This window comes from Rhinichthys klamathensis, unplaced genomic scaffold (genome assembly GCF_029890125.1).
Source record: "Rhinichthys klamathensis goyatoka isolate OS25496 unplaced genomic scaffold, OSU_Roscu_1.1 h1tg000266l_1, whole genome shotgun sequence".
Classification (NCBI taxonomy): domain Eukaryota; kingdom Metazoa; phylum Chordata; class Actinopteri; order Cypriniformes; family Leuciscidae; genus Rhinichthys; species Rhinichthys klamathensis.
In genome coordinates this window covers 489,741-515,116 of record NW_026606787.1, presented here as the reverse complement: position 1 = coordinate 515,116, position 25,376 = coordinate 489,741, and the positions used below count along the sequence as shown (strand labels likewise).

The 25,376-nt window shown below is 40.4% G+C and overlaps 1 protein-coding gene across 3 annotated transcripts in view; it reads left to right on the top strand.

The window, feature by feature from the left end:
- Positions 1-1,225: 1,225 nt before the first annotated feature.
- The window catches only part of ep400 (E1A binding protein p400), a 40,317-nt gene continuing 16,166 nt past the window's right edge, over positions 1,226-25,376 (top strand). For 2 of the 3 annotated variants that reach the window (XM_056267953.1, XM_056267952.1), the window contains exons 1-24: positions 1,226-1,411; positions 5,309-6,657; positions 7,642-7,749; positions 7,960-8,044; positions 8,416-8,535; positions 10,487-10,872; positions 11,223-11,528; positions 11,638-11,823; positions 12,019-12,159; positions 12,744-12,822; positions 12,908-12,966; positions 13,073-13,130; positions 13,213-13,302; positions 15,829-15,942; positions 16,083-16,270; positions 16,404-16,581; positions 16,710-16,846; positions 17,041-17,210; positions 17,627-17,801; positions 17,916-18,052; positions 18,148-18,334; positions 18,407-18,576; positions 19,896-20,086; positions 20,800-21,000. In XM_056267953.1, coding sequence (XP_056123928.1) covers positions 5,341-6,657; positions 7,642-7,749; positions 7,960-8,044; positions 8,416-8,535; positions 10,487-10,872; positions 11,223-11,528; positions 11,638-11,823; positions 12,019-12,159; positions 12,744-12,822; positions 12,908-12,966; positions 13,073-13,130; positions 13,213-13,302; positions 15,829-15,942; positions 16,083-16,270; positions 16,404-16,581; positions 16,710-16,846; positions 17,041-17,210; positions 17,627-17,801; positions 17,916-18,052; positions 18,148-18,334; positions 18,407-18,576; positions 19,896-20,086; positions 20,800-21,000 — 4,783 coding nt within the window. In that variant the 5' untranslated portion in view covers positions 1,226-1,411; positions 5,309-5,340. The remainder of the gene's footprint in view (positions 1,412-5,308; positions 6,658-7,641; positions 7,750-7,959; positions 8,045-8,415; positions 8,536-10,486; positions 10,873-11,222; positions 11,529-11,637; positions 11,824-12,018; positions 12,160-12,743; positions 12,823-12,907; positions 12,967-13,072; positions 13,131-13,212; positions 13,303-15,828; positions 15,943-16,082; positions 16,271-16,403; positions 16,582-16,709; positions 16,847-17,040; positions 17,211-17,626; positions 17,802-17,915; positions 18,053-18,147; positions 18,335-18,406; positions 18,577-19,895; positions 20,087-20,799; positions 21,001-25,376) is intronic. The other variant, XM_056267954.1, reaches the window with a different exon arrangement.

Below are 25,376 nucleotides of genomic sequence, written 5' to 3'. Positions count from 1 at the left end.
TAATCATTTGAAACCTCTGTGACCACCGAGCCGTTGTTGAAATAGCAGCCGGTGGTGGATGTGTAGTAGTCAGCTACAGATGTACAGCTCTAATGTGGCAATTGACCAAAAATCTGGCAAACCTTTGCAGACATACTGATAAAAACTGTCAGTTTCATATGTTGTCATTAGACGGTGGGAGAAATACTTGAGAATTGTATTAGATTAACTATCATACTGTTATTCATGTTTATGTAAAATAGCAAAGCACTTTATAAACCATTTTGCCTTCTGGATTCCTGAAAAGAACCACTGCAGATAAAGCAATCCTTCGATGTAATGGTTCATTTCAGTTTAATTAACACCTGAAAGTCAAAGAAAATGCAATAAGAAAATAGTCAATAGCTTGTGTGTAGCATTTTATATTTTTCTGTTTTTAATTGTCAGTCTGAAAGTGATGTTTAAGTTTTCAGTTTGCTTTTGAATCTTTTGCAAGTAAATGACTTACAAGTAAATCTCACTGGACACTCAAAACAAATCTGAGACTTACAATCTATACTTCTAGAATTTTCATATCATGTTTGTTCATTACTTGCACTATTTTTGCATTTTCCGATGGCAATAACTCTGAGGTGTTTTTCATATCAAGGTGTTTTTAAGGCATTTGGTCTGAAATGTATGGTAGAATTATGCACATGAAAGTTTTTTAAAATAATAATTATGTTAAACAGAGGACAATGAACTCTTTTGTATATGTTGTTACAGTATTTATGATGTGTTTTCTGATGTTTTTGTCTTTTTATTTCCATTTGTAGAAGCCAAAAATAAGTGCAGAATGCATGTGGTATGGGTGTGTGTGTGTGTGCGTGTATTCGAATAAATTTCACTTTTATATGTACTCTGTGTTTGTTGATTAATTTGAAAATATATTATGAAAAGCCTTTAACCATTACTAGAACTTTTTCGTATTCAGTGTTTAAGGTATATACATGTGCAGAAAATCGCTTTTCACCTATATATAGTTCTGTGTATATATATATATGTCTGTGTATATATAACGTTCTACTACATGATTACCATAGACAGATTAATACTCATAATCCATGCAAGGTGAGTAACGAAGGGAAGCAAAACCTACGGTAGTCCCGCCCTCGCGCATACGCTGCTCTTTCTTTCTGTGTCGTGATTGGACAACAGCCCGTCAGTCAAGTAAACGTCACGCTCTCAGTCGAGTGTTTCCGGGTATTCAGAGAAGAAAGAAAAAAAAAATCAGTCTATCGCCATGATTCACACAGAAACATCTGTCATACGCTAATAACAGTTTTATTGAGCTTTGTATTCGTGAGAGTGGAAACCCACATGTGTTTTGTCAATTAGGCACTGAGGGTAGAGTTTGCAGTGGATGGTTGGAGCGCGGGACGGCGATTTTACAGTAAGTGGCGCGTGTTGATGTTTGTGTTTAGCAGGCGAGCTAATGCTCCGCGAGCGGAAACTCAAACATATTCTGCTTTGAATGCTCACATAAACCACACCACTACATATACTAAAATAATGCACACGGGTATGTTGCACGTGCTCTTACTGGATCAGAATAGCTACCGGTATTTGTTAATACGAGAAGAGTGGGTGGGTTTGTTAGCTGTGTTAGGCTGTGGCTGACTATGTCAGTCAGCCTGAGAGCAGAGAGGGTTTTACTAGTAAACACAGTGTTGTCAACCCCATAGTGGGTTTTATTCCTTGCTAAAATACACCGTGGGAATTAGATTTCCCCCCAAATACCACAGTCACTATTGAAAAATCATAAGTTAATACAGGGTCTGATTCAAACATTAAGAAACTGTCAGTTATTTCACATTTAGTTTAATTTATATTTTCTTATACAATGGCTTGTGGCTAGTATAAATACTGTACAATTAACGTTACTGTAAAAACAACAATGTGATCTTTTTATCGTAGCTGTGGTTACCATGGTGAATTTCTGTTAGAGGTGGTAGGGATGTAGTGACTGATCGATACAGTGTATTGAATAGCCAAATCAAGTCAATTTTATTTGTATAAAGATATTCACAAAACACATTGTTTCAAAATCGTGATGTTAATGTTTATAATATCTTAGAATGTCCCACAATCGCTGATAGACATTTCTTGAAAGCTTCACCCATTTTCTCACAACTTTACACACTAAACCATATTTTCAAACTAGCCTACATTTACAAAACCACTGACTCTTCTATTCAATATATAAACACTACAGTTCATTCATTAGACTCTACAAAAATAAAATAAAAGTGGAGAACACAGCATCCAGATCATGTAGTTACAAATTGTACAATTACGCCTACTTAAAGTGTAGTGATCACAATTTAGTAAGGTGAAAATACTGTATGTACTGCAAGTATAGTATTGTATTCTGTACACTTGCATACGGTAAAAATACACTAGTCCAACTGCAAAAGGTCAAAGAGTATTCTAAATCAAAAGCATTTTACCGTACACTCAAAAAAAATTGCAAATGCAAGGAGAGTTTCATTCTGCCTCTGCATCACGTCTTCGTGCTGTATCCGGCCTCAGGACAAAGGCAACATTGATGTTCCTTGCCAGGCCAGATCCAGCCTTGACAACACTGTCCACAACATGCTCTTTCTTGTCCTTATCCTCTTCATCCACCACCTCTTATGTGCTCTTCCTCCTCTCCTTCTCAGATAGTTTCCATCCATTGTTCGTATCAACATTCAGTGCACCCGTTACACCTGTGCAGTCTGAGCTCATCACCTGTATGTTGTACAGTTGGTTTGATCACATCATTAGAAGCGAGAGTGAACAATTTTGAGTCGTTGTGTGTAAATAATGACAATTGTGTTATAGTTGTTTAACTTTTCCAGCTTGTTTACCATTTTCCAACACAAATGCAATGCGAAACAGTGCGAAATGTGTTTTAGTAAGTGAGAATTTATTTAGAGTTTTGCGAATATAAATGTTAATGGAGTCTACTGTCTAAGTAACTACCAGAACTTTTTTTGCCAAAAGAGTGATTTATTTGACAAAATATGTTTAGGCCACTGAGCATTTGGGCATTTGGTTCAGAGAATGGGGTTTAGTGTTTTAGCTATTGAGAAAAAAAATGATTTTCCTCATGTCTTATAGTTGCATTTAGCAGATTTGAGCTGGGCGATAATTTACATTTTATATTATTTTACAGGAGTATACTGTATGCATGAATAAAGTTGGATGCATTATGTATCCTACAATATAAATAAATGTGTGTTTGTGTATATGTATATATATATTATATATATATATATATATATATATATATGTATATATTTATATATATATATATATATATATATATATATATATACAGTATGTGTGTATATTGCTTTATGTACTGTATATGGATAGTTGCTTTACATTTAAAGGGTAAAAATTAATGTCCCATAAACATTTATAAATTAATATACTTGCATGAAATGTTCTTGTATAGTATAGACACACACTACTACAGAGAATTGAACAAAAATATTTACTCAAAACAGAAATAGTTTATTATCCTTTGACAAGACCGTTGGTGGATTTAATAATTCACACAAGGAGGGGGTAAGGTAGCACCTTGGTTTATTACATGGTTTATTATATGATGATGATGATGATGATGATGACAATCTTTGAAGACCAATTATTGGCATATTAAAGGGATAGTTCACCTAAAATAAAAAAAAATTGCCATTACTCACCCTCATGTCGTTCCAAAGCAGTATGACTTTTGTTCATTTTTGGAAACACAGATTAAGATATTTTTAATGAAATCTGAGATATTTCTGTCCTTCCATTGAAAGTCTATTTCACTAAAATTTCATGCATCAAATTAAGACATCGTAAAAGTATATAATTCAATATAATTTAAGTGGTTGAATCCAAGGCTACTGATGAGACACGATCACTTTAAGATGAACAGATTTAAAGGTACAATATGTAGGATTTTTGCAGTAAAATATCCAAAAACCACTAGGCCAATGTTATATATTTTGTTTAGTTGATTACTTACAATATCCCCAATGTTTCCAACTATTTGTAAATCGTGAGAAAATTGCGATTTTAACCAAGGAAACGGGACGTGTCAGCAGGGGTGAGGAGTCGCCAGTCAATGGCGTCATATCCGCGTTACCCCCGGTTTCCGCTTGTACTGCCATAGTAACCATGGCGACAGACGTGGACAACTGGTCTATGCTTAGCAGGACGCTCACACAGTTGTTGTTTTGTTCAAACATTTTGGACCATGGCAAGCAGACTTTGAGACAAAAAGAGGACTAGAACGAAGATCAAAATCTTTTGAGATGCCGAGAGCTCCACGTCCACGACTAACTTCGACTCGACAGAGACGCGAGTGTTGCATGTACTTTATTAGACAGATAAGCAAATGTACATAAAACTAATCAATGTTATTTAGTTCAATATGATGAAATGTTAGAATTTGATCTGTATGTTATTCTAATGTTGATCTAGCTTACTGCTAGTCTCATATAGCCAACAAACAACCTAACTAACAACATTCAACACACTGAAATGCCATTTAGTGTGATAGTGTAACTGTTAGAGCAAGTGAAACAGCGCTGCGTTACCTCAAGTTTAATTCGTCTAATAAACTGACCTGTGAGTAACTTAATAATTCAGCACTTGCGTGTAGTTCGGTAGAATGAAATGTCCTTATTCCTTTATATCCGTGGGACTCGTGTTGCGTGTGGCGCTGGTATAACGTTACGTCTCTCATTAGCAATCGCGTCCTGCTTCATACCACAGTCATGTTAAAAACATCACTGTATTCACTCATCCATAAAAGATCCATCAGCTTGACGACAAGATCCATAATTCCGCTTGATGCTTTGCGTCATCGATATACGCCTTTGTTATTGTAAGAGATTAGCGACCCCTGGTGGCCAAAAATTACATACTGTACGTTTAACTAAGGCTTTTTTTCATAAACACATTTACGTTTGTTGCACATAGAGCACATTGGTTCTCGCGTGTCAAGTAAGCATGTTGAAGCATATGTTTAAAATAATTGGACTTTTTAGAGTATCAAAGTTTTGATTTCAGTCCAAATATATTCATACTGTTATTTATGTGTAAAATAAGGGTTTGAAATGACATAAAGGTGAGTAAATGTTGTTGACAGAATTTAAATTTTAAAACTGTCCCTTTAATGGGCCTGGGTCTGTTTGAACTACAAATTATTATCGACTGTTTCCCTTGAGGTTCAGTATTCATTAATTTCTATATCTCTGCCCAAATATATGCATGATAGAAACGTTGCACTGTTGTCTCCCCACAGAGTGTCTTTTAATACAATAAAAGTGGCACGAAATGCACCATGGAGGAGGCCCACCAAATGTGCAGAGGAACCTTCAGAGAACAAAGTCCTTCACTGGATCTGAGGCAGAAGAACAGCAGACACCACAGCAGTCCCAACAACAGCAGCAGCAGCCCATGCCGGTTACCCAGCAACAGCCAGCCAATCACCCCCAGTCACCGGTGACATCTTTTGCTCCATCTGCAAGTCCCTCTGCGCCACAGTCTCCCAATTATCAAATCATCATGAGTCGGAGTCCGGTCACAGGTCAGAACATGAACATCACTTTACAGAACGTGGGACCAATGGTTCCAGGGAACCAGCAGATCACCCTCGCCTCCCTGCCTCTCCAGAGCCCGGCGTCCCCTGGCTTTCAGCATCAGCCCCAGCAGTGGAGGTTCGAGCCTGGCTCTTCGTCTTACATCCAGGTGACATCACCCTTGTCCCAATCCCTACAGCCTCAAAGTCCCACCCAGCACAGTCCGGTCCCCATACAGGCTGTGCCCAGGCCGAATGCTCCTGGGTCGGCCCTGGGAGTGTGCGGTCAAAGCCCGACGCGGTTTGTGGATGCAGGTATTATGGTTAGGCAGCTCAACTTGGGCAGCCCACCAGCCCATTTTGTGTACCAGGATGGAGCAGGATTGGCTCAGCTGACTCCGACTACAGCAGGAGCCGTTCAGCTGACCTCACCTGGGACTCCGGGGGCCATCAGAGAAAGACGCCTGTCCCAGCCACACTCTCAAACCGGGGGCACTATACACCATTTGGGCCCGCAGAGCCCGGTTGCGGCAGGGGCTGCTCTCCCGACGTTAGGCAGCCCTGGGCATATCACCACCTCCAATCTGCCTCCTCAGATCAGTAGCATCATCCAAGGCCAGTTAGCACGACCCATGATTTTTGAGAAGACTGCGCAAGGCGTTGTGGGAGCATCTGCGGCGCCCTCTTTCGGGGTCCCATCCGCCATCCCTCCCTCCAGCCCATCCAGGAGCAACCCTCCCCAGGGCCTTGCCAGCCAGTCCATGACCCCCACCAGCATGAAGAAGATGCAGCCGAAGAAGCTGGAAGAGATTGCGCCCTCAAACCCAGAGGTGGCACAGTTGAGGAAGCAGTGTCTGGAGCATCATGGGAAGAAAATGGAGAGTCTGAAGGAGGTGTTTAAGGAGTACCTGATTGAGCTCTTTTTCCTGCAGCATCTGCAAGGGAACATGATGGACTACATTGCCTTCAAGAAAAAGCCTTGTGTGCCTCTCTTCACCTACCTGAGGCAAAACGATCTTGACCTTGAAGATGAAGAGGAGGAGGAAGAGCAGTCCGAGGTCATTAATGATGAGGTAAAAGAATGCATTGGGCTCTTACATTCTGTTTTCAAATGCACTTTGTGTAATTTCTCAGTGATAAGTGTCCACAATAAACCTTTTATTGTGTCCAAAAAGTATTTTATAAAACATTTTGAAAAACTTTTATACTGTTTGTAAGAAACGTTTAAATGTAATGGGGTTTAAAAGGCATCATGTGGTGTAACCATCATGTGGTGTAACCATCAAGTAAAAAAAGAATACATGTGAGTGTGTAGTGTACACATACTCTTTATTTTAAAAACAGTTTTAAAGTGTGTATTTTTAAGTAAGAAAACATACACTACATTTCAAATGTTTGGGGTCAGTAAAAAAAATGTTTTGAAAAGAAGTCTCTTATGCTCAGCCAGGCTGTATTTATTTGATCAAAAATACAGTAATATTGTGAAATTTGTGGGATTCGCAACACATGACATTTTACAGCCTTTTCACCGTCATAACAAGGTCAAATTTCTGATATTTTAAGCAGATTATTGACATAAGAGACAGTCACAGAGCTCTTCAGGTGTCCTCTCTATGATATAATTCCCTGTTTTTTGTTTCTGCATGTTTACACCATAAGCTTTTCTTGGTCAAATCACATGACATGATTTGGTAGATTTGTTATTTTCTCCCAAATATTAATATCCAATGATGCAGTCAGTGTTTTGTTAAGAAAACTACTCAAACTACAAAAAAAAAATCCTTTTAAAGAATTGTATTCCTTAAAGGATGGTTTCTCTCTTCATTTTGATATCAAGAAAGCTGTATCACTCTGACATTTTTACTTTATCTCCCCCAATAATATCAAAATAAATGTTGAAATAATTAATAGATCCAGATGATAAAAATGATCATCATGTCTCTGACCCATGAAACAACTTTTCTTTGTAGAGAACTGGTCTCGATTTATTTAGCAGACATCAAGATGTATTTTCTGTGGCTTTGTATCTTTCATCTGTTTCTATGGCAACCTCTCAGGTGAAAGTAGTGACTGGAAAGGATGGACAGACGGTGACTCCTGTTGCTATAGCTACACAACTCCCACCCAACGTGTCTGCAGCGTTCTCCGTTCAGCAGCAGTTCCAGGTGATGGAGGCTTCCTTACTGGAAATGTGAAGGAGGATTCATTCAGAACATTTCAAACATTTGTAACACTCTGTATGACAGGGCTTTTATTATGTGGTTTGAGAGAATTGTGACATTAGACATAAGTAGGCAAGATTTTAGTTAAGGTTAACAGAACTGTTTTTGCTCCGTGTGAATGAGACTCACTTTGGTTTGTTTTCCATCTCACAGACTCATGTCGGGGTGGCAGGTGGCAGCCTCTCTAACCCCCTGGACATGGAGGCTTTCAAACGGCAGCAGGCCATGGCACAAGCAGGTAGGGCGACGTTGACGCAGGGCAAAGGTGGAGGCCAGTTTTCTTTTGTTTTCTTTGTTCTTTATCCCCCTTTTTGTTTTCTGCCTTTCCGTTTGCTGTTGTTAGTTTCCTTTTCTCCCCTTCCAATTTGCTTCTGCTTACTCAGTATTCCAGCATCTTTTCCCAGCTCTGTGTTTAAACCCTGTAATCCAGAAAACAGGGAACGGAGCTTCCCAACAGCTACCTGCTGGTGTGCAAACATCATTGCCATGTGCCAAGTGTTTTTTTTTTTTTTTTTTTTTTTCCTTCTTTTTGTTTTCTTGTTCTATATCTCATTTTTTTGGGAGGGAGGTCTTTTGCGTTTTGAGGGTATTGTGTGTTTTGCATCCCAGATCAGGCTAAGAGGTCCCGGATGGAAGTGGGTCGGCATGGGATGATATTCCAACACCCCGCCGTAACTGCTTTAGGATCTCCCGGCGTTCCCCTCCAGCAGCTCATGCCGACAGCGCAAGGTAGGAGCGCCGCTGCGTCTCGGGCCAGGTCCGCTCTTGTGTCCGTTATTCAATGCTGCTGGAGGTCAGAGTTCATTCCAGAGTTCCCAAAGTTGATCCCACCTTTTTTCCAAGCATCATCTACCAGTTGTGATCCACTTGTTGGGACTCAATTCAGTCTCAGTTCTCATCTCAAAATCTTTTGCTAACCATCAAAGGGACAGCTGAGCAGAAGATACAGCTGAAGATCAATTTGGAAGACATCACTTTTTTTCATTTATGATTTGCTCATTAGTTCCTTGAGCCATTCACCTCATTTGTGTACGTTCTTCTTCGCCATCATGGCATCTCTGATTCCATCCATGGTTCATCAAATGATGAGCCCCAAACTGTCCTCTCTACTGGGATGTCCTCTTTCACACCGTGTTTGTTTTCCGTTTAGTTCTGCGGTTTTATAGTTGACATCTCCTCTCCTGATCCTACAAAGATCCTCCTTCACTTCCCTAAACTCAAATTGGAATATCAATGCATTTTCAATCTTGGTTCCCTTCATCTAGCAAGTTATTTTCATTTCTCCTTGTTTTATCGTCATCATATTTTCAGTTCCCACCCTCATCTTCGGTTTCCATAAAATTCCCTCATGACCTGATGGTGAGGAGCTGATAGTGGCGGTCAGGAAAGGTCTTATAAACAAGCAAATTAACCTCAGAAAGCTCCGGAGTTGAAAATAATTCTGTAGTTGGTAATTTTGCTCATGATGAAATGCTAAAAGAGGGAGATACTTTGTGTTTACAGCTGGGCTTTACCTTCTTGTGTGCTAAACTTCCCTCGTCATTCCTCTGCTATACCCTCTGCTTTGCTGTTATTTAGCACGTGTATTAACGCAGATGTTTCAGACATTACCTGCTTCATGCATGTCCATGAAATGTGTCAGTGCTTCAGTCGTGTCCATTTCCTTTCCTTCTTTTGAGTTCTTCTCCTGTTTTTTTATTTTTTATTTTGTTTTATTTTGTTTTCTTGATCTTTGTTTCTTTTAATATCTAGACTTTTCCACTTATGGATAGATCAGTGGTAATGCATGATTAGTTTTGTTCTTCATAGTAGTATTCTTAAGCATTGAATGAAATATTTTAATTTTCACATTTACGAGTTCTAATTTTCCATTATTAGAACATATAAATCTACCTTGAGTTTTGTTATTTAGTCATTGTAACATGATCTGTATTTTTCATTAATGATCCCTTTTCTTCAGCATTGTGTAACACATTGCTGGTTACTCATAACATCATACCCATAAAATCAAAAGTTTGGTTGAAACATAAACGGGTAAAATGTCTGCGTTCTATTGCACTCCACAATCAAAATAGATTTTTAGAACCATGAAGCTTTTAAGTATTGTGGCATTATTTTCATGACAATTAGACATCTTAATGTACTATATGGTACTTGATTTAAATATTTGTAATAATTATGTAATTAAAAACAAAAAACAAGCTATATATATATTTAATTACAGGCTGTTTAACATTTTTACATCAACAAAAAAATGTGTAAAGATTTTAAAATGTTACATAGTCATTATATAAATTATGATTAAATGCCACGAATATAATACAATTGAAATAAAATCTAACATTAAGGTAATGAGAAATGGAGTTGAAATGTTTTAATTGTCAAAAATAATGTCAATTCAAATACTAATCTTTGTATTTTTTCAAGCAAAGTAGAATTTGGGGGTGAAATATGACTCAGACATGGTCTTTCACTTTATCTAAAAGCAAGAAGAAATTTGTTAGGATATAAAGTGTCACTTTAAAAATGTGGGCCTTTCAGGTAAACAGACAAGACAAAATATGGTATCAAATTCTTCATTTTTTCCCTTTGGAATTCTTTCTTGCCCCCCATATCCCTCTATCTGTCTCCTCTCTTTCCTCTCTCTACTCTGTTTCCTTCATCTTGCCCCGTGAAACAGGAGGCATGCCCCCCACCCCACAAACAGTCCAGATTGGTGGGCAGAAACAGAACCAGCAGCAGTATGACCCATCCAAAGGTCCCCCGGTCCAGAACGCCGCCAGCCTTCACACGCCACCCCCGCAGCTTCCAGGCCGCCTACCCCAGGGTGGGATCCCCATGGCGGGTCTGCCTCTCTCCCTGTCCCAGGGTCAGGCCATGTTGGTGGACCAGCAGGCTCCGATGTCTGGAGGTCAGCTCCAGGTGAAGGTTCAGGGTACTGGGGCCGTGCTGGCTCCAGTTAACCCACATGCACAGCTGCAGGCACAGCTTCAGCAGATGCAGTCAGGACTCCACCTCCAGATGCAACAGCAGATGCAGCAGTCGGTCATGCAGCCTGGACAGGCAGTGAGTATGCTTAAAATAAACTGCGCCAAGAAAACCTCACTAACCACATTGAGAAGTATGTCTTCCATGTTTGAAAAAGCTTGTTCTGCTTACTGTGATGGTAATAAAAGTGTGTTATGATGGGCATGTTTGTGATTTGGCTCTTTAGCTTTTGGACTGTCAAAAAAAAAAAATCTTGAAATTTGTTTGACACTTTTGGAAACTAAAAAGTGGTATAAAATCATCACAATGTTCACAATTTCATATCGTCAGCAAAACCATTATGAATATATCATGAATATTCAATATATATTGCAGAGCCCTATTACAACAGCAGACAGTTTTACAGTTCATCTTCTCTTTTTTTTCAGACTGTGACGCTTGTTCGTCCGGGATCAGATTCCTCCCAGCCTGCCCAGCGTTTGATGTCTAACTCTCTCTCCAACGCTGCCATGTCTCCTGCTCCTCTCACATCCCCGTCCTCTCTACCCTCCCCGCACCCTTCTGTCCCGGTCCGCACCCCCTGTACTGGCCCCAGCCTCTCCTCTGTTGCCCAGTCCAAACTCGCTTCCACGAATGGCACCACCGGGCTCAAAATGTCTGGGCTGGGTCAGAATCCGGTCGGGCAGAACTCACAGGAAAGCTCTCAGGACAAGCAAGCAGAACAAGCCAAGTTGGTGAGAACAATTACAATATGATCGTTAATATGTTAGGTATATGTTAATATCAGCTAAAATAGGTAACTTTGTAGTATATCTCAGACAAGATTGTCACATTGCATTGTAGGAGAGTCACGTGCACCAGCGCATTTCAGAGCTCCGTAAAGAGGGCCAGTGGTCAGCTAGCCGCTTACCCAAGCTGCAGGAGGCCTGCAGGCCCAAATCCCACTGGGACTACCTCCTGGAGGAGATGCAGTGGATGGCGGCTGACTTTGCCCAGGAAAGGCGCTGGAAGATTGCTGCTGCCAAGAAGGTGAGAAGACTCGCACTCAGTCTCTGATATTAGCAATGTCTCAGACAGTATTAATTGAGCCGATTGCTCGGTGACTCCTAGCATAGTTAACACCTCAATCCATTCGGCCACAAGTAATAGTGACAGTGACAATTCGTTATAGAGCTGGCTAAAATTCTGCTTTGATTTTGAGTTCAATATCATCTCTGTCTGTAGCTTGTTCGCACATGTTCACGTTACCATGACGAACAGAAGAAGATGGAGGAACGCGAGAAGAGAGAGGAGGAGATGAGGCTGCGGCACATTGCCAGCACCATCGCCCGTGGGGTTGACTACTTCTGGTCCAACATCGAACAGGTACATTTACTTATTATTGATACCAGTATTATTTTGGTTATTTTATTATTTATATACTATTATAGTATTTATTATTTTGAATGAGATTTTATTTCTATATTTTTTTTATTTAATTTTTTTTATTTTGTGATTTTTTTTTTTATTAGTTTTTAAAAAACATTTTAATTAAGATTTGATTTTTTTTTATTTTAGTTTTAGTAATGTTAGTACTTTAACTTAAAGAAATCTTTTTTCAGTAAGTTGCCAGGGCAACATTTCTAATTTTTCATAACATTTCTAAGGGGCCATTCACACAGAATGCGCTTTGTGGTAAAAAGAAAAAAAACCGAGGCTCAGGTCAGTGGGGAAAAACCCTGCAACGTCTAGAGAAGCATTTTTTAAAAGTTGAGGTTTTTTTCGTATTTGGGCGCTGCGTTTTTTGGGACGCTATGTCATGGACGAGACGCTGCAAAAGACATGAGACCCGAGCACAATGGTCAAACACTTCCGTCTAGTGCATATTTACATTGAAAAACAATGGATAAGAAGTGCAGTGAGTGAAATGTAAAAACGTGAATAATTGATTTCTTTCCCTCTTACCACAGGTTGTGGAAATCAAGCTGCGTTTTGAGATCTATGACAAACAGCAAAAAGTTCTCGGCCTGCAGAAGGCTGCAAGTAAAGGTGAGATTAAGTAATGATTATATCTGACCTGTCTTAACTGTTTGTCAGAGTTTATTAATTCAGAAGGGACGATGTATTGTTACAGGTCATTGTGCTAAACCGGCCCAGTCATCCGGAGAGAAATCCGATAAAGAGAGTAAAGGGGTAAGGTCTTCTCCATGAGTTCTCAAAGATCCTTCCTCATTGCTGCTTAACTCATCCTCTCATTGTCCACAACAATCTTCAAACCTCTTTTTTTTTCTCCTTTTAGCAGGAGACTGGCCCATCCCGCAAGAGAAAGTCAAGCACCTCGCTGTCAGATGTAGAGGGTACATACTGCATTTCTACATGGTTAGCTTCTGTGTGCGCATCTGTGTGCACTCTGCTGAATGCTCTGTTGTTCTTTTGCAGTTGAAGATGAGGAAAGTACAATAGAAGAGCAGGAGGCTACGGAGGGCACGGCTGATCAGAAAGCCGAGCTGGCCGATCTAACAAAAGAAGGCAAGTTTTACATCTCAGACGTTTGGTCATGTCTTTGAATGGAAAAAAGACATAGCTAAATTCTACTGTACAACAGCATATATTCGTCATAATTTCTGCAGGTTAAACCGAACTTTCAAACAGACCTTTGAGTTTCTGTGTTTGATATGCAATAGTTTTTCTCAAATGAAACTGTAAAATGCTTGTGAAGTGACTCTCAGAGCGGCTCTGGAGAAGTTCATGCATTCATGTCCTCATATAGTGAGGCGGCAGAGGCTGAAAACACTGCGAGCTAGAGTCCTGCGCGGGACTGTTTTCTTCATCCCGCTCCCGCCCGCGCCCGCCGAATTTCTGACCATTACCGCCCGCTCCCGCAACGTATGTGTTACACTCCCGCCCGCTCCCGCAATATGTATGTCCACTCCCGCCCGCACCCACAAAACTCGGAGAATTTATTCCCGCACAATAATAGAGATGCATTGACTTTGTGTCTTCTCCCGTCCCGCAGGAAAAAAAAAACGCGTATTTGTATTGCTATTATTAAAGAGATTCATGGGGTTGTTGGTTTCGTTTCCCTGGCCTGCATGTATTCTGACGCACTGATCAGGAAGATGAATAGTAAATGTCAGACTTGGCTTGCTCAGGTTTTGTGCTGTAAATACCTCGTTTAAGGTTCTTTTCCACATCATTGACATCTCCATCATGTCGTTAGGTAACCTCCCAATCCCGCAGGGTTTTTTTTGTCCGCCCATTCCCGCCCGCAGCAAAGTTCAAACCGCCCGCTCCCGCGAGATTTGCGTTGGGTCCCGCGGGACCCGGCGGGACTCAATCCCAATGCAGCCCTCTACTGCGAGCATCACGCGTGCTTCAGTGTGTGTGTGTGTGTGTGGTAAATTAAACCAGAACATGCAGGATTCATATTTAAATGGTCTTTGTCGTTTAATATTCACAGACACTAGTCTATATCGCAATTCGAGTTAAGTGTACTGACCTACTTTTGATTTATTCATCTATGATTTGACAAATTCCGCGTTATACAGTAAATTCCGATTTTATGACTGGATTTTGGGATTCCGTCCGTGTTTTCCGCATCGCGAAAATCAAAGGGCCCTACACTGCTATAAACTTTGTTAGAGTTCTCAACGGGCCTGAAAATTACAACCCGACCCGACCCGGCCCGTGGCTTTTAAAGCCCGGACCCGATGTAACCCGACACATCAACATGAATTATCTGCCCGAACCCGGCCTGCGGCCCGACGCCACCCTTTTGATCGGTGAGTGATGTAGAATAGAATGACTGCTGCGCTTGACGCAGAGAGAGAGCCCCGGCCGCGCGCGCACTCTCACGTCCCCCACGTTCCGCCCATCCAGCTGACATAAACCACATTTCAATAAACGAAAAAACCTATCCAGTGATTAAATGTTTTCTGTATTGAGGCAAATCTTGTGCGATGTCCTAAACTGCCGAGATAATCACACAGCGTGTGCCGTGGCTAGACGTCCGATACGCAAACGAATGACTCATTTTAACCATTCACTTTAACTCAACACTGAACTCACGAGACCTTTGAATCGGTGTATAAAAAAATCGGTAACACTTAATTAGATTAGTTAACATTTACTATTAATAAACTGCACTTCTACAGCATTGTTAATGTTAATTTCAATATTTAGATAGTCTGTATATAGGCCCACTATATGTGTTGTTGCCATTAAATAAGCACATTTAGTTTCATTTTTGTTAAAATATTATAATGTTGTTGTTTCTTTTACATCTATGCTGATTATGAAAATTGAACAGCATGAGTAAGATGCGCAATATATCGGAAGATATGATGGGTCAGACATGATTTTGACCACTAAATTAAGTTTTGTTTTGTAGAAAGCCTTTCTTTAAAGTGAATTTCGTTTTGTATAAATTGTATCTTAATTTCAATAAATTTTTCATCAACTAATTGCCTGGATATGATAAATAAGAAGCAAATATTGCAGACAATAATGATCATGATATAGGAGGCGCGGGCGCGATTGCATTGCACGTGAACTGGAGCACATCTCATCATAAATTTTGCTCATTTAAATAATAGTGTGTGTGTATATATATATATATATATATATATATATATATATATATAATATAATATATATATAATTGCGCAGCTCCCCCTGTCAATGATCTAGCACCCCCTCAGCACCTGCGTTAAAAATTATCTGGCGCCGCCCCTGAGCGACGGTGATTTCACCTGCGGCAAGTTTACTTTTCACCAACTCCATCTTCTTCTCCGGGCTAAAGGCGTGCACGCAGCGGCGTCAGGTCTGCCCTCGCGTCGCGATGCACATTGCACGCAGCAGCCAGACTTTCTTTACAGTGAACAGCAGCGATGAATAAAAAAAAAAAAAATTTTCACTGTACAATACAAAATATTAAGCCCGAGACCCGACCGAGTCATTTGTAAATATTTTCGACCCGAACCCGCGGGTCCCGTCGGGTTTGTCGGGCCGACCCGACCCGTTGAGAACTCTAAACTATGTGTCTGTGTCTTGTAGCTGAAGTGCCATTGGATGATCTGGTGAAGCAGTACGCTGGTGCTTACGCTGAGGGCTTTGAGTGGCCGCAGCCTTCCATCCAGAGCGAGGATGAAGACAGAGAGGAAGCTGATGGTTTGTCTTAAGAACTAAAGCAATTGTTCATACATTCTCAATAGAAGCCCTGAAATACAAAAATATTCAAATAAATCAGTACTTTTGACAGTGTATTGATTTGATGTTGCAGTTTTTTTTTAATGCTGTTCTCTGTTCAGACATGAATTCTCCATTGAACAGTCCACATGATGCAGTGCTAATAGACTCTTTGCTGAGTATGGATCAGTACCGTGGGGCTGAGCGGATGGCTTCTGGCTCTGATGGGAAGCCCACAAAGGATATCGCTGAGGTTGCTGCAGCAACAGACCTGATTCTGCCCAAAGGCAGCGCCAGGACCACTCTAACTGTGAGTCACTTAAGCTGTTACTCACAGGGACTGATTTAAACAGGAAGATCAAATATTCAATTGAGTGGTTGTTTAATTCAAAGTGGGCTCTCTGTTTGATTGTCTGATGACTCATTATCCCTTTTCATCTCAGAGTCGTTCCTCTCCTCCTGCTCTGCTGCACGGCTCTCTGAGAGAGTACCAGCAGGTCGGGGTGGAGTGGCTGGCAAACCTCTACCGCAAAAACCTCAACGGCATCCTGGCAGATGAAACCGGCCTCGGCAAAACTGTACAGACTGTGGCTTACTTCGCTCACTTGGCCTGCAACCAGGGTACCAGCACCAGCCACTTCTAGCACATTTATAGCAATACAAATGTTTTCTTAAGGTGTCAGAATTTTTGTTTGTGAATTTGTTTTGTTTGTGAATTCACACATTCTGGTGTCATGTGGGTGTTGCAGGTATCTGGGGGCCTCATTTGGTGGTGGTGAGGACCTGTAAGCTGCTGAACTGGGAAATGGAGTTCAAACGCTGGTGTCCTGGACTGAAGATACTCCTGTACCTCGGCAGCCGAAGGCAGCGCAGATACAAGAGATTGGTATGAACCATGTACTTTCACATACCAGACTTGCCATAAATCCAGCCCTGTTGTCAGCATTTTTTTTGCATTAGATAACTCCCGAAAATAGTTTTCAAATGAGTTGGTAGGTCATTTAAATTCTTGGTTATTAAGTGGGCACCTTTTTTCCTGTTGTCTGTTCTCACTTTCCCACTGTCGTCTAATGTGTGCAGAGGTGGTGTGAGCCCAACAGCTTCCACGTGTGTGTGACATCATACAAGCTTCTGCTGAAAGATCAGTCTCACTTTATGAGGAGGCGATGGAGGCACCTGGTGCTGGACGAGGTGCAGCTCATTAAGAATATGACTGAGAAACACTGGGAGACCATCTTCAACATAAAGAGGTTAGCCAAAACACTGGAACAATTTTCCATTTGCTATCTATTGGTGTCATGTTTTTGAGATTTTTTACATTTGAGAAAATATTTACAGTACATTTGGTAGATTTTAACTGCTGCTGTTACTGTAATTGTTACTATAACTAATACTAATACCGTCAAAAAATATTTTCAATTGTTGAAATAAAGCTAAAACTTAAACTTAAAAAAATAGACTGAAATAGTTTTTATTATTTTATTTTAGGCAAAATTGTATAGAAATGTAATATCATCCATGTATCCGTTATCAGCCTTAACATAAAAAAATAATGAGATGCTTATTTGCATCTTAATATCGGTGCATTCTTACTATTTAAGATGTATTGTAAAAGTTAGAATTTTTTATTTATAAATTATGATTTTTTTGTTTTTTGTCTTAACAGTCAGCAGAGGATCCTCTTAATCAACACACCTCTGCAGAACACTCTAAAAGAGTTATGGACCATGATCCACTTCCTCCTGCCTGGAATCACTCACCCATACCTCAGCTTCCCCATCAAACCTGGCACCGATCAGAACCAGGACTACTGCCACAAACTGGTCATCAGACTGCACAGGGTGAGGCCTGATGGAAGTTGTTTCTGGTGACTTAACACAGGACGTTGTGCCTTTGGTTAACAACCTTTCATGAGCACCACGGTCATAATTTTGTTTTCTTCCTTTCTGCTGTAGATGATTCAGCCCTTCATCCTGCGTCGTTCCAAGAGAGATGTAGAGAAGCAAATGCCCAAGAAGTACGAGCACATTCTCAAGTGCCGTCTGTCTAAGAGGCAAAAGAGCATGTACGAGGACATCCTTATCCAGCCCAGGTCAGTACATTACACACTCAGCCAAACACACCTTAACCAGCTCATCTCCAAGTCATCCATTTTGAGTGGTTCTCTGTTTTTCTACTGCCCTCTAGTGCACAGGAGGCTCTAAAGACAGGACATTTTGTCAGAGTCCTGGAAGTTCTTATGCAGCTGCAGAAGATCTGCAACCATCCAGACCTGATCCAACCCAGAGACACACATAACTCTTACATATGTCAGCCACTTCAGTACAACACCCCATCATTACTGCTCACCGCACTGAAGCAGGACCAGTGGAAAGTAAGCAAGAGAAATAAACACATGTGCAAGATAGAAGATGTTTGTTGACTAATAGGCCACTTTCTGTTCCAGACTGTAGATATGTCACCGTTTGACCTGATTAGTAACGAGGGCAAGTTGACTCGTTATGAGGCAGAGGAGACTCTGCCAAAACTCAGAATGACCAAACAGCTGATCGAAGAGATCTACAGTGCACGTGACCCACCAGCACGACCCAGACCATGCAAGATCAAACCTATGAGGTGTCCATTCTTAAAGACCCACCACTCTCATATCATAATGAATTCTATGATGAATTCTGTAATGTAAACAATAGGGGTGTAACGGTACATGTATTCTTATTGAACCGTTTCGGTTCGAGGCTTCCGGTTCGGTAAGCATACAAACCGAACGATTCCATGGACCATTTTTCCTGCCGACAAAATTGGCGCTGGCGCGATCACCACAACGTTGCGCAACATCAAATGGCAAACGTAATGAAAGCGGAACGAAACTGCGCTACTCATTATATTGTGCTTCACAGATCGTTTGACCAGCAACATCTGTGCAGCGCGAGCCGATCTCGATCAAGCGACACTGTTACAACACAGCGCTAAGAGATCCAGTGAAGAAAACATTTGAATTCGCCACTGAAGTAATAACAGCACTGCGAGATCTAGTGAGAAGGATTCACATTTCTCCGTTATTAACCGTAGATCTCTATTAGATCAAACAGCGCTGACGTGGAAACCAGGAGAAACATTGTGCCGTGAATGAACTAGTAATACTTTACGTCCACAGACCAGCAACATTCACCATGGATTTAATATAGTAGGCTAACACTAACTGTAACCAGTTTGGCTGGAATAGTGAACTGCTTTCAAGTACTTCACACATCTTTTTCCAGCTCTTCAAAACTCAAATAATATATAAATAAATATATATATATATTTAAATGTTATTTTTAATGTGATGACCAAAACATTATTTGTTCATCCTTCAAAGATGACCCCCATTTATAAACCTGAAAGTTTCAAGATATAGGAAAACTCAGTTATTTAAAAATATTTTTTTCTTTTAACAAATAAGAAATTTCTCTGGCATTTCTTTCTTTTTGCTGTATCGAAAACGTACCGAACCGTGACTTTAAAACCGAGGTACGTACCGAACCGTGATTTTTGTGTACCGTTACACCCCTAGTAAACAAGCATGATGAAACTTGACTGTGGTTAGCTGTAAATTCCCCTACAGTGATAACAGGGCATAATGTTTGTAAATGAGACAAACCTAATAATATCACAATACAGTGTTAATTCTGATTTTGGTGCTATTGTTTTCACACCAAAAATCATTTCACTTCCTAGAATGATGTAATTATGGAACTGGTTCTTGTTAAATATAATGGGTATATTTCTTAATACATTGGTATTTTTTTCATGGTAAACAGTCAACGCGGTATAGTAGTGAATATTACTTTTGTTTTTATTGAACATATTATGACATGTATGATGGGGAGATGACAATGTACCACAGGAATGGCCCAGATGAATTGATGCTGACTGTTGGATGTTTGTAACTTCAGGTTGTTCCAGCCAGTGCAGTATGGGACTAAACCAGAGGGGCGTCTTGTTCCCATGACTAGCAGCACCACTCAAGCCCCTCGTGCCACTGCTGTGACTACTGCCCCCACCACCACTACCAACCCTGTTACTGCTGCGCCTAGCACACAACCCAGGGGCAAATCACCTCTTACCACAACCACTTCCGCACAGGGTAAGACCCTAACTTCTTACACAAACGTGTTCCCACACTTAGACCCATAACTCACAATCTGCAAGTTTTTGTGAAATGGTATGATATTTATCATTTCATGGTATTTTTGCTCGTGAAATTGAGAAAACATGCTCATGTCAGTTATTTGTACATAGGAATCTCTATTTACATGTTTTTTTATGTGTTATTTGTTGCCATCTCTGATCTTGGTGTTAGTTAATTACTTAAACTAATATAACATAAGTGATGTTTTCTTAGGCTTGGCTGAAATCCCTAACCCTAGAAATTTCATTTTCGGTTGAACTATCCTGAACTGTAAGTCAGCATGAAATGGAAATTACTGTATTATTTTTTTCTTCTATATTTGTCAATTGGGAATTGATTGGATCATTGTTGTTTGTTAATTGCTGTTATCTCATGTGAGTTGCACACATCATCATAGAAGAGATGTCATTCCAAGGGGAGGGGAAGTACTTATTTTTTATTGAAGATTAGAACGCCATAGGTATTTAACATAAATAATGCGCACGGATAAATCCGTAGTGTGTCCAGAACTGTGGCTCTGCGTTTGGCACGCACCACTCAACAAAAATCTGTATAATAAATAATATAACATTGATTGTATGTTAACAGATTTTCTTTAATCCTCCAACCCCATTACACTCGGTTTGAATGGTCTGTTGAGATTGTTAACTCCACCTCTTTTTCCTTAGCCTCCGCAATCAAAAGCTCAACAGGACCACTCTTATCAGGAGCCACCCCTAACCCCCCCTCTACCTCTGGGGCTATGGGTGTGACCGGGGTCACTGCTATGCCTGCTGTGACCCCTCACGCCCCTGCCGCCCACCCCCTCCAGCCCAGTTTGGTAACCCAGAGGCTGGTGCTCAGCTCCCAGGCCCAGGCACGCTTGCCTAGTAAGTGGCCTCCCCATCACCGACAGCAGATCGGCCCTCTCCTCTGCACTCTCCCTTGTGCACCTGCACTTAAACGTTTCCTTATTATCATGCCCTCAAGCACAGCAGTAAACAACCTGAGTAAAGATCAGAGACAACGGTACGTCTCTGCTGAAGTGGGCTAGCTTTCATACAGACCTCCACCAGAGAAACTAATGGTGAAAATTCAACCCGTAGGGTGTCTGCAAACAAATCGGCACCGTGTCTGCTGGCATATCTCCAGTCTGATTTGAAGTGTAAAAATATTTGGCTTCAGCAGATGACCTACGGTGGTTTCTCTCCTCACCCTTCGTAAACAAGCATGAGTCCACCAGATCTCTCTCCGGACTGCACCCGCTGCCTCCAGTTTTTCACTTCTTTTTTGACATATTTGTTCCCTTCCCTTTATTCTGGTTTGCATTCTGCATTTTAATGACTAATCTCTTTGTTTTTTGTGCAGTTCAGCTGAAGGATGATCCAGAAGCTTTCTAATATGGTTTTGCCTCCCTATCGTTTCACTGCAGCTTTTCTTCAGAGCCGTTTATTTCATTAGCCGTTTTTCCACTGTCGGGCCAGTGCGCTAAAAATGAGCTGGGTGGGGCCAATAGCCACAATCAAGCTGCGTTTCCACTGTCGTACCAGTAGCCCCGCAGCGCTACTGCTTGATCGCAAAATTAGCATCACAGAAGTGAACGTTTGGTCTTTACTTGTAGACTTTAAGGGTGTATTCACACCTGCCTTGTTTGGTTCGATTGAATCAAACTCTAGTTCGTTTCCCCCCTTGGTGCGGACCTTTTGGGCAGGTGTGAATACAGCAATCGAACTCGGGTGCGGACCAAACAACCGAACCGAGACCCAGCTGAAGAGGTGGTCTCGGTACGGTTCCAAACGAACTCTGGTACGGTTCGTTTACGGTGTGAACATGAACCGACCCAATTGCAGGAAAGCACTGCGCCTTTGAGTTAAAAGGCTTCCGTTGTCGGAGATTTTGGCATAATGGTTTGTGTTATTGTTGTTCAAGTGCGAAAGAGAATTCCATTCCGGCGCGCTGTCTGGCCACACGATACTGTTGCGCGTCTTTCTGCGCATCGTGTGTGCATCATTGGAATGGAATGAATGAATGAATGAGTGTGTGCATCAGGACATTCACATACAGAGCGTTCTCTTTAGTCTAATCGCGCATAGATGCAAAAAAAGCTTTTGCAGTTCATATAATGTAACGATATCGCAAGCGTTAACATTGACAGCACTTGTTAGCAGTATATACAATAAGAATCTCATTATTTGAATGTGTGAACATAGTGCCTCTCTATGAATGAAAACTTTATACCTTATCCGTCTTCTGCGCATTTTCTTCATATTGCGTTTGTACAGAATAACACAAAATTAGTAAAATAACAAATATTGCAGTACAAAATATCTCCATGCTGAGCCTTTTTTGCACTTCCTGATTTCCCTACTTGAGAATCCTTGTCCAATGAATGGACGACCTTAGCACACGTGTGGTTTTGTTTACAAATTTTGGTTCACTTGCAAAAAGAGCAGTGTGAAAGCGAACCGTACCAAAAAAAAAAAAAAAAAATTATTTGGTCCGGACCAAAGCAAGTGAACTATCGGACTTTCCTGGTGTGAATACACCCTAAGACTCGATATTTGACAAATGATTTACAAGGAAAAATGTTGCAGCTGACACAAATTAATAAATTACTGTCAGAGTGCACATCAATCATTCTGAATCAAACTGGTGTTTATCTCACATAAAAAGAGAAAATGCATACTTATTCAGCTGCACCTGCTTCTGTTTATTTGTGATACAATATTGATAAAATATCATGTTTATGTCACATTTCTTTTGTAAGAATGACATCTCTCCTGTCTCACCATACTGTTATTCTTTCAGCTAGATCAACAGAGGGAGCTCACGTACAGAAAACAGGGGTTATATGAGTAACCGGAGTATATGTAGTAGAGCCCGACCGATATGGATTTTTGGGGGCCGATGCCGATACCGATATTAGGGAGTAAAAAAAGCCCGTTATCGATATATCGGCCGATATTATTTATGTGTATATTATAATACAGTAGCAATATTATTTATGTGTATTATAGTACAGTATACCAGTCAAAAGTTTGGACACTTTCCTATTGGTGTGTACAAACTTTTGATGGGTACTTTACACAGTAGCTATAAACAGAATAAATATATTTTATAAACACGTTTTGCAATGATCACTTAAATGTGGTAATCAAACACTTGTGTGACACAGATATGTAATGGAGGCTGGGGGAATGATAGAATGAGAATTATCCAGCTGAGCTGTAACCAAACTAGTTTGCATTGCATGTTATATTATATTATATTCTATTCTAAATACTGTTGCATAATCTTCACTAACGACTTTGTCTTTTAATTTAGTCATAACTATATCAATAAATATATAAAAAGTGTCACTGACAAAACCTTATTATCTTCTATTTTTACTCTTAATTCCTCTAATCTCTACCAGTGGAGGAAGAACTCAGATCTTTTTACTAAAGTAAAATTAATAATATCATAATGAAAACGCTTTTAATTACATATGTACAGTACTTTTATATTTTTTTAAATAATTAGTAAGCAAAACGTACTAAACGTGAAACTAGGCTACTCTTAATGCAAAATGGCCCTATATAAAGTGTTATAATTATATAAATTTTTGGAATATTGCTTAATGTTGTAACGTAGCGTTATCAGGCAGAATGAGCTTTAACACTGTGTCTACACCGGACGCGGCCGTTATTGCTCGCGTCGCAACAGTTTACCCTAGACAAAGCAGAATCAGTTTACTGTCGGAGATCGTACCAATTGCCTTAATAAATAAGAAGTAGGCCTAAATATAGCAGACAATATAATCAGGACTTCTCAGCTGCGCGCTTGCAATAGTCACAAAGCTCACATACGTGACAGAGGCTGGGAGCAGAGAAATCAATTCTGTGAATTACACTGCGCAAATCACAAGTAGGCTACTACCCACTGGATGAAGAAGGGTTGGCTCTCAGTCTCCACAGGCTACATAAAATATTAATTTTATTTTATTTTATTTTTCGTGTTCGCATTTATGAGGAAAAAACCATGTTACAGACGCGACAGTTCAGCACTACGGACGTGAGCGCTCTGAAAGCGGCACTAAAATATGCTTTGAAACTTTCACATAGACATCAAACAGAAAGCACAAAACCTTTCGTTTCAAAGTGAATTTCGTTTTGTATTAATTGTATCTTAATTTTAATCAATGTTTCATCAACCATTTGCCTGGATTTAATTTATAAGAAGTAAATTTAGCAGACGATAGATAATCTCGACACGAAGGCGCCTGCGGGTGAACTGGAGCTCATCTCATGAACCGAAACTCAGCGTATAGACCTGAGAATTGAAATATATCTATATTGAAATGTCTACTTTTAAACAGAACAATTCAAAACGAAAGACAGACAGACTCATGTAATCGTATGAAATGTGCATTTCTCTCTGGCGCCGCGTTCACTGAAGATCGCGAGTCAGCATAGTCAACTTCATCTTTGGCTGACATTGACTGAAAACACTTGTTTATTAATAAACAATTAAAATGTCTCCTTGCTATATTTGTTGTATTCATAATCATTACTTTTGCCAGTTCTTTGTGACAGCTTTTAGGTGCTTTATTGGCAGCGCCACCCTTACATGAATCACCGCACCCGCATTTTTTTAAATATTCATTTATCGGCCATTATAAATGCCGATACCGATAGTTAGGAAAATGCCTAAAATCGGCCTATAATATCGGCCCGCCGATATATCGGTCGGGCTCTAATATGTAGTATATATAGTCCGGTATAAACAATGGCACAGAGAGATGAAACCAAATAAATACATGCATATGATTTGTCTTTGTTCTTAATCTTAATTATATGTGTATTTATTATGGCAATGATTAGCATAAGTAGCCTTTAGCATTGCATATAAATACATGTCTGCATCATAATGTGATCAGAATCCCCATCGAATCGCAATCAGAAATTATTTCATACACTCGCTGGTGTCTGAAAGTGAGTTTAGAGCTAAAAATGATTTTCAATGTCTTAAAAGTTTTTGTAGCTTGATATAAAAACATGGGAAATGATCAGCGGGGTTGACCCTCTCCTGACTCCGATAAACTCTGCCTTTGTTCATAACCACTCCTCAAGCCCCAGTTGGCCCGCTTTGGACCAAGGTATTTGGTGGGCCAAAAACCCCTGGCCTTTGACCTAGAGGAATCCCTGATGAGGCACTATCAAGGCACGGAAGTGACAGTGGAAACGCTACTGGCCCTGGCACGCACTAGCATGCTCACTTTTGGCCC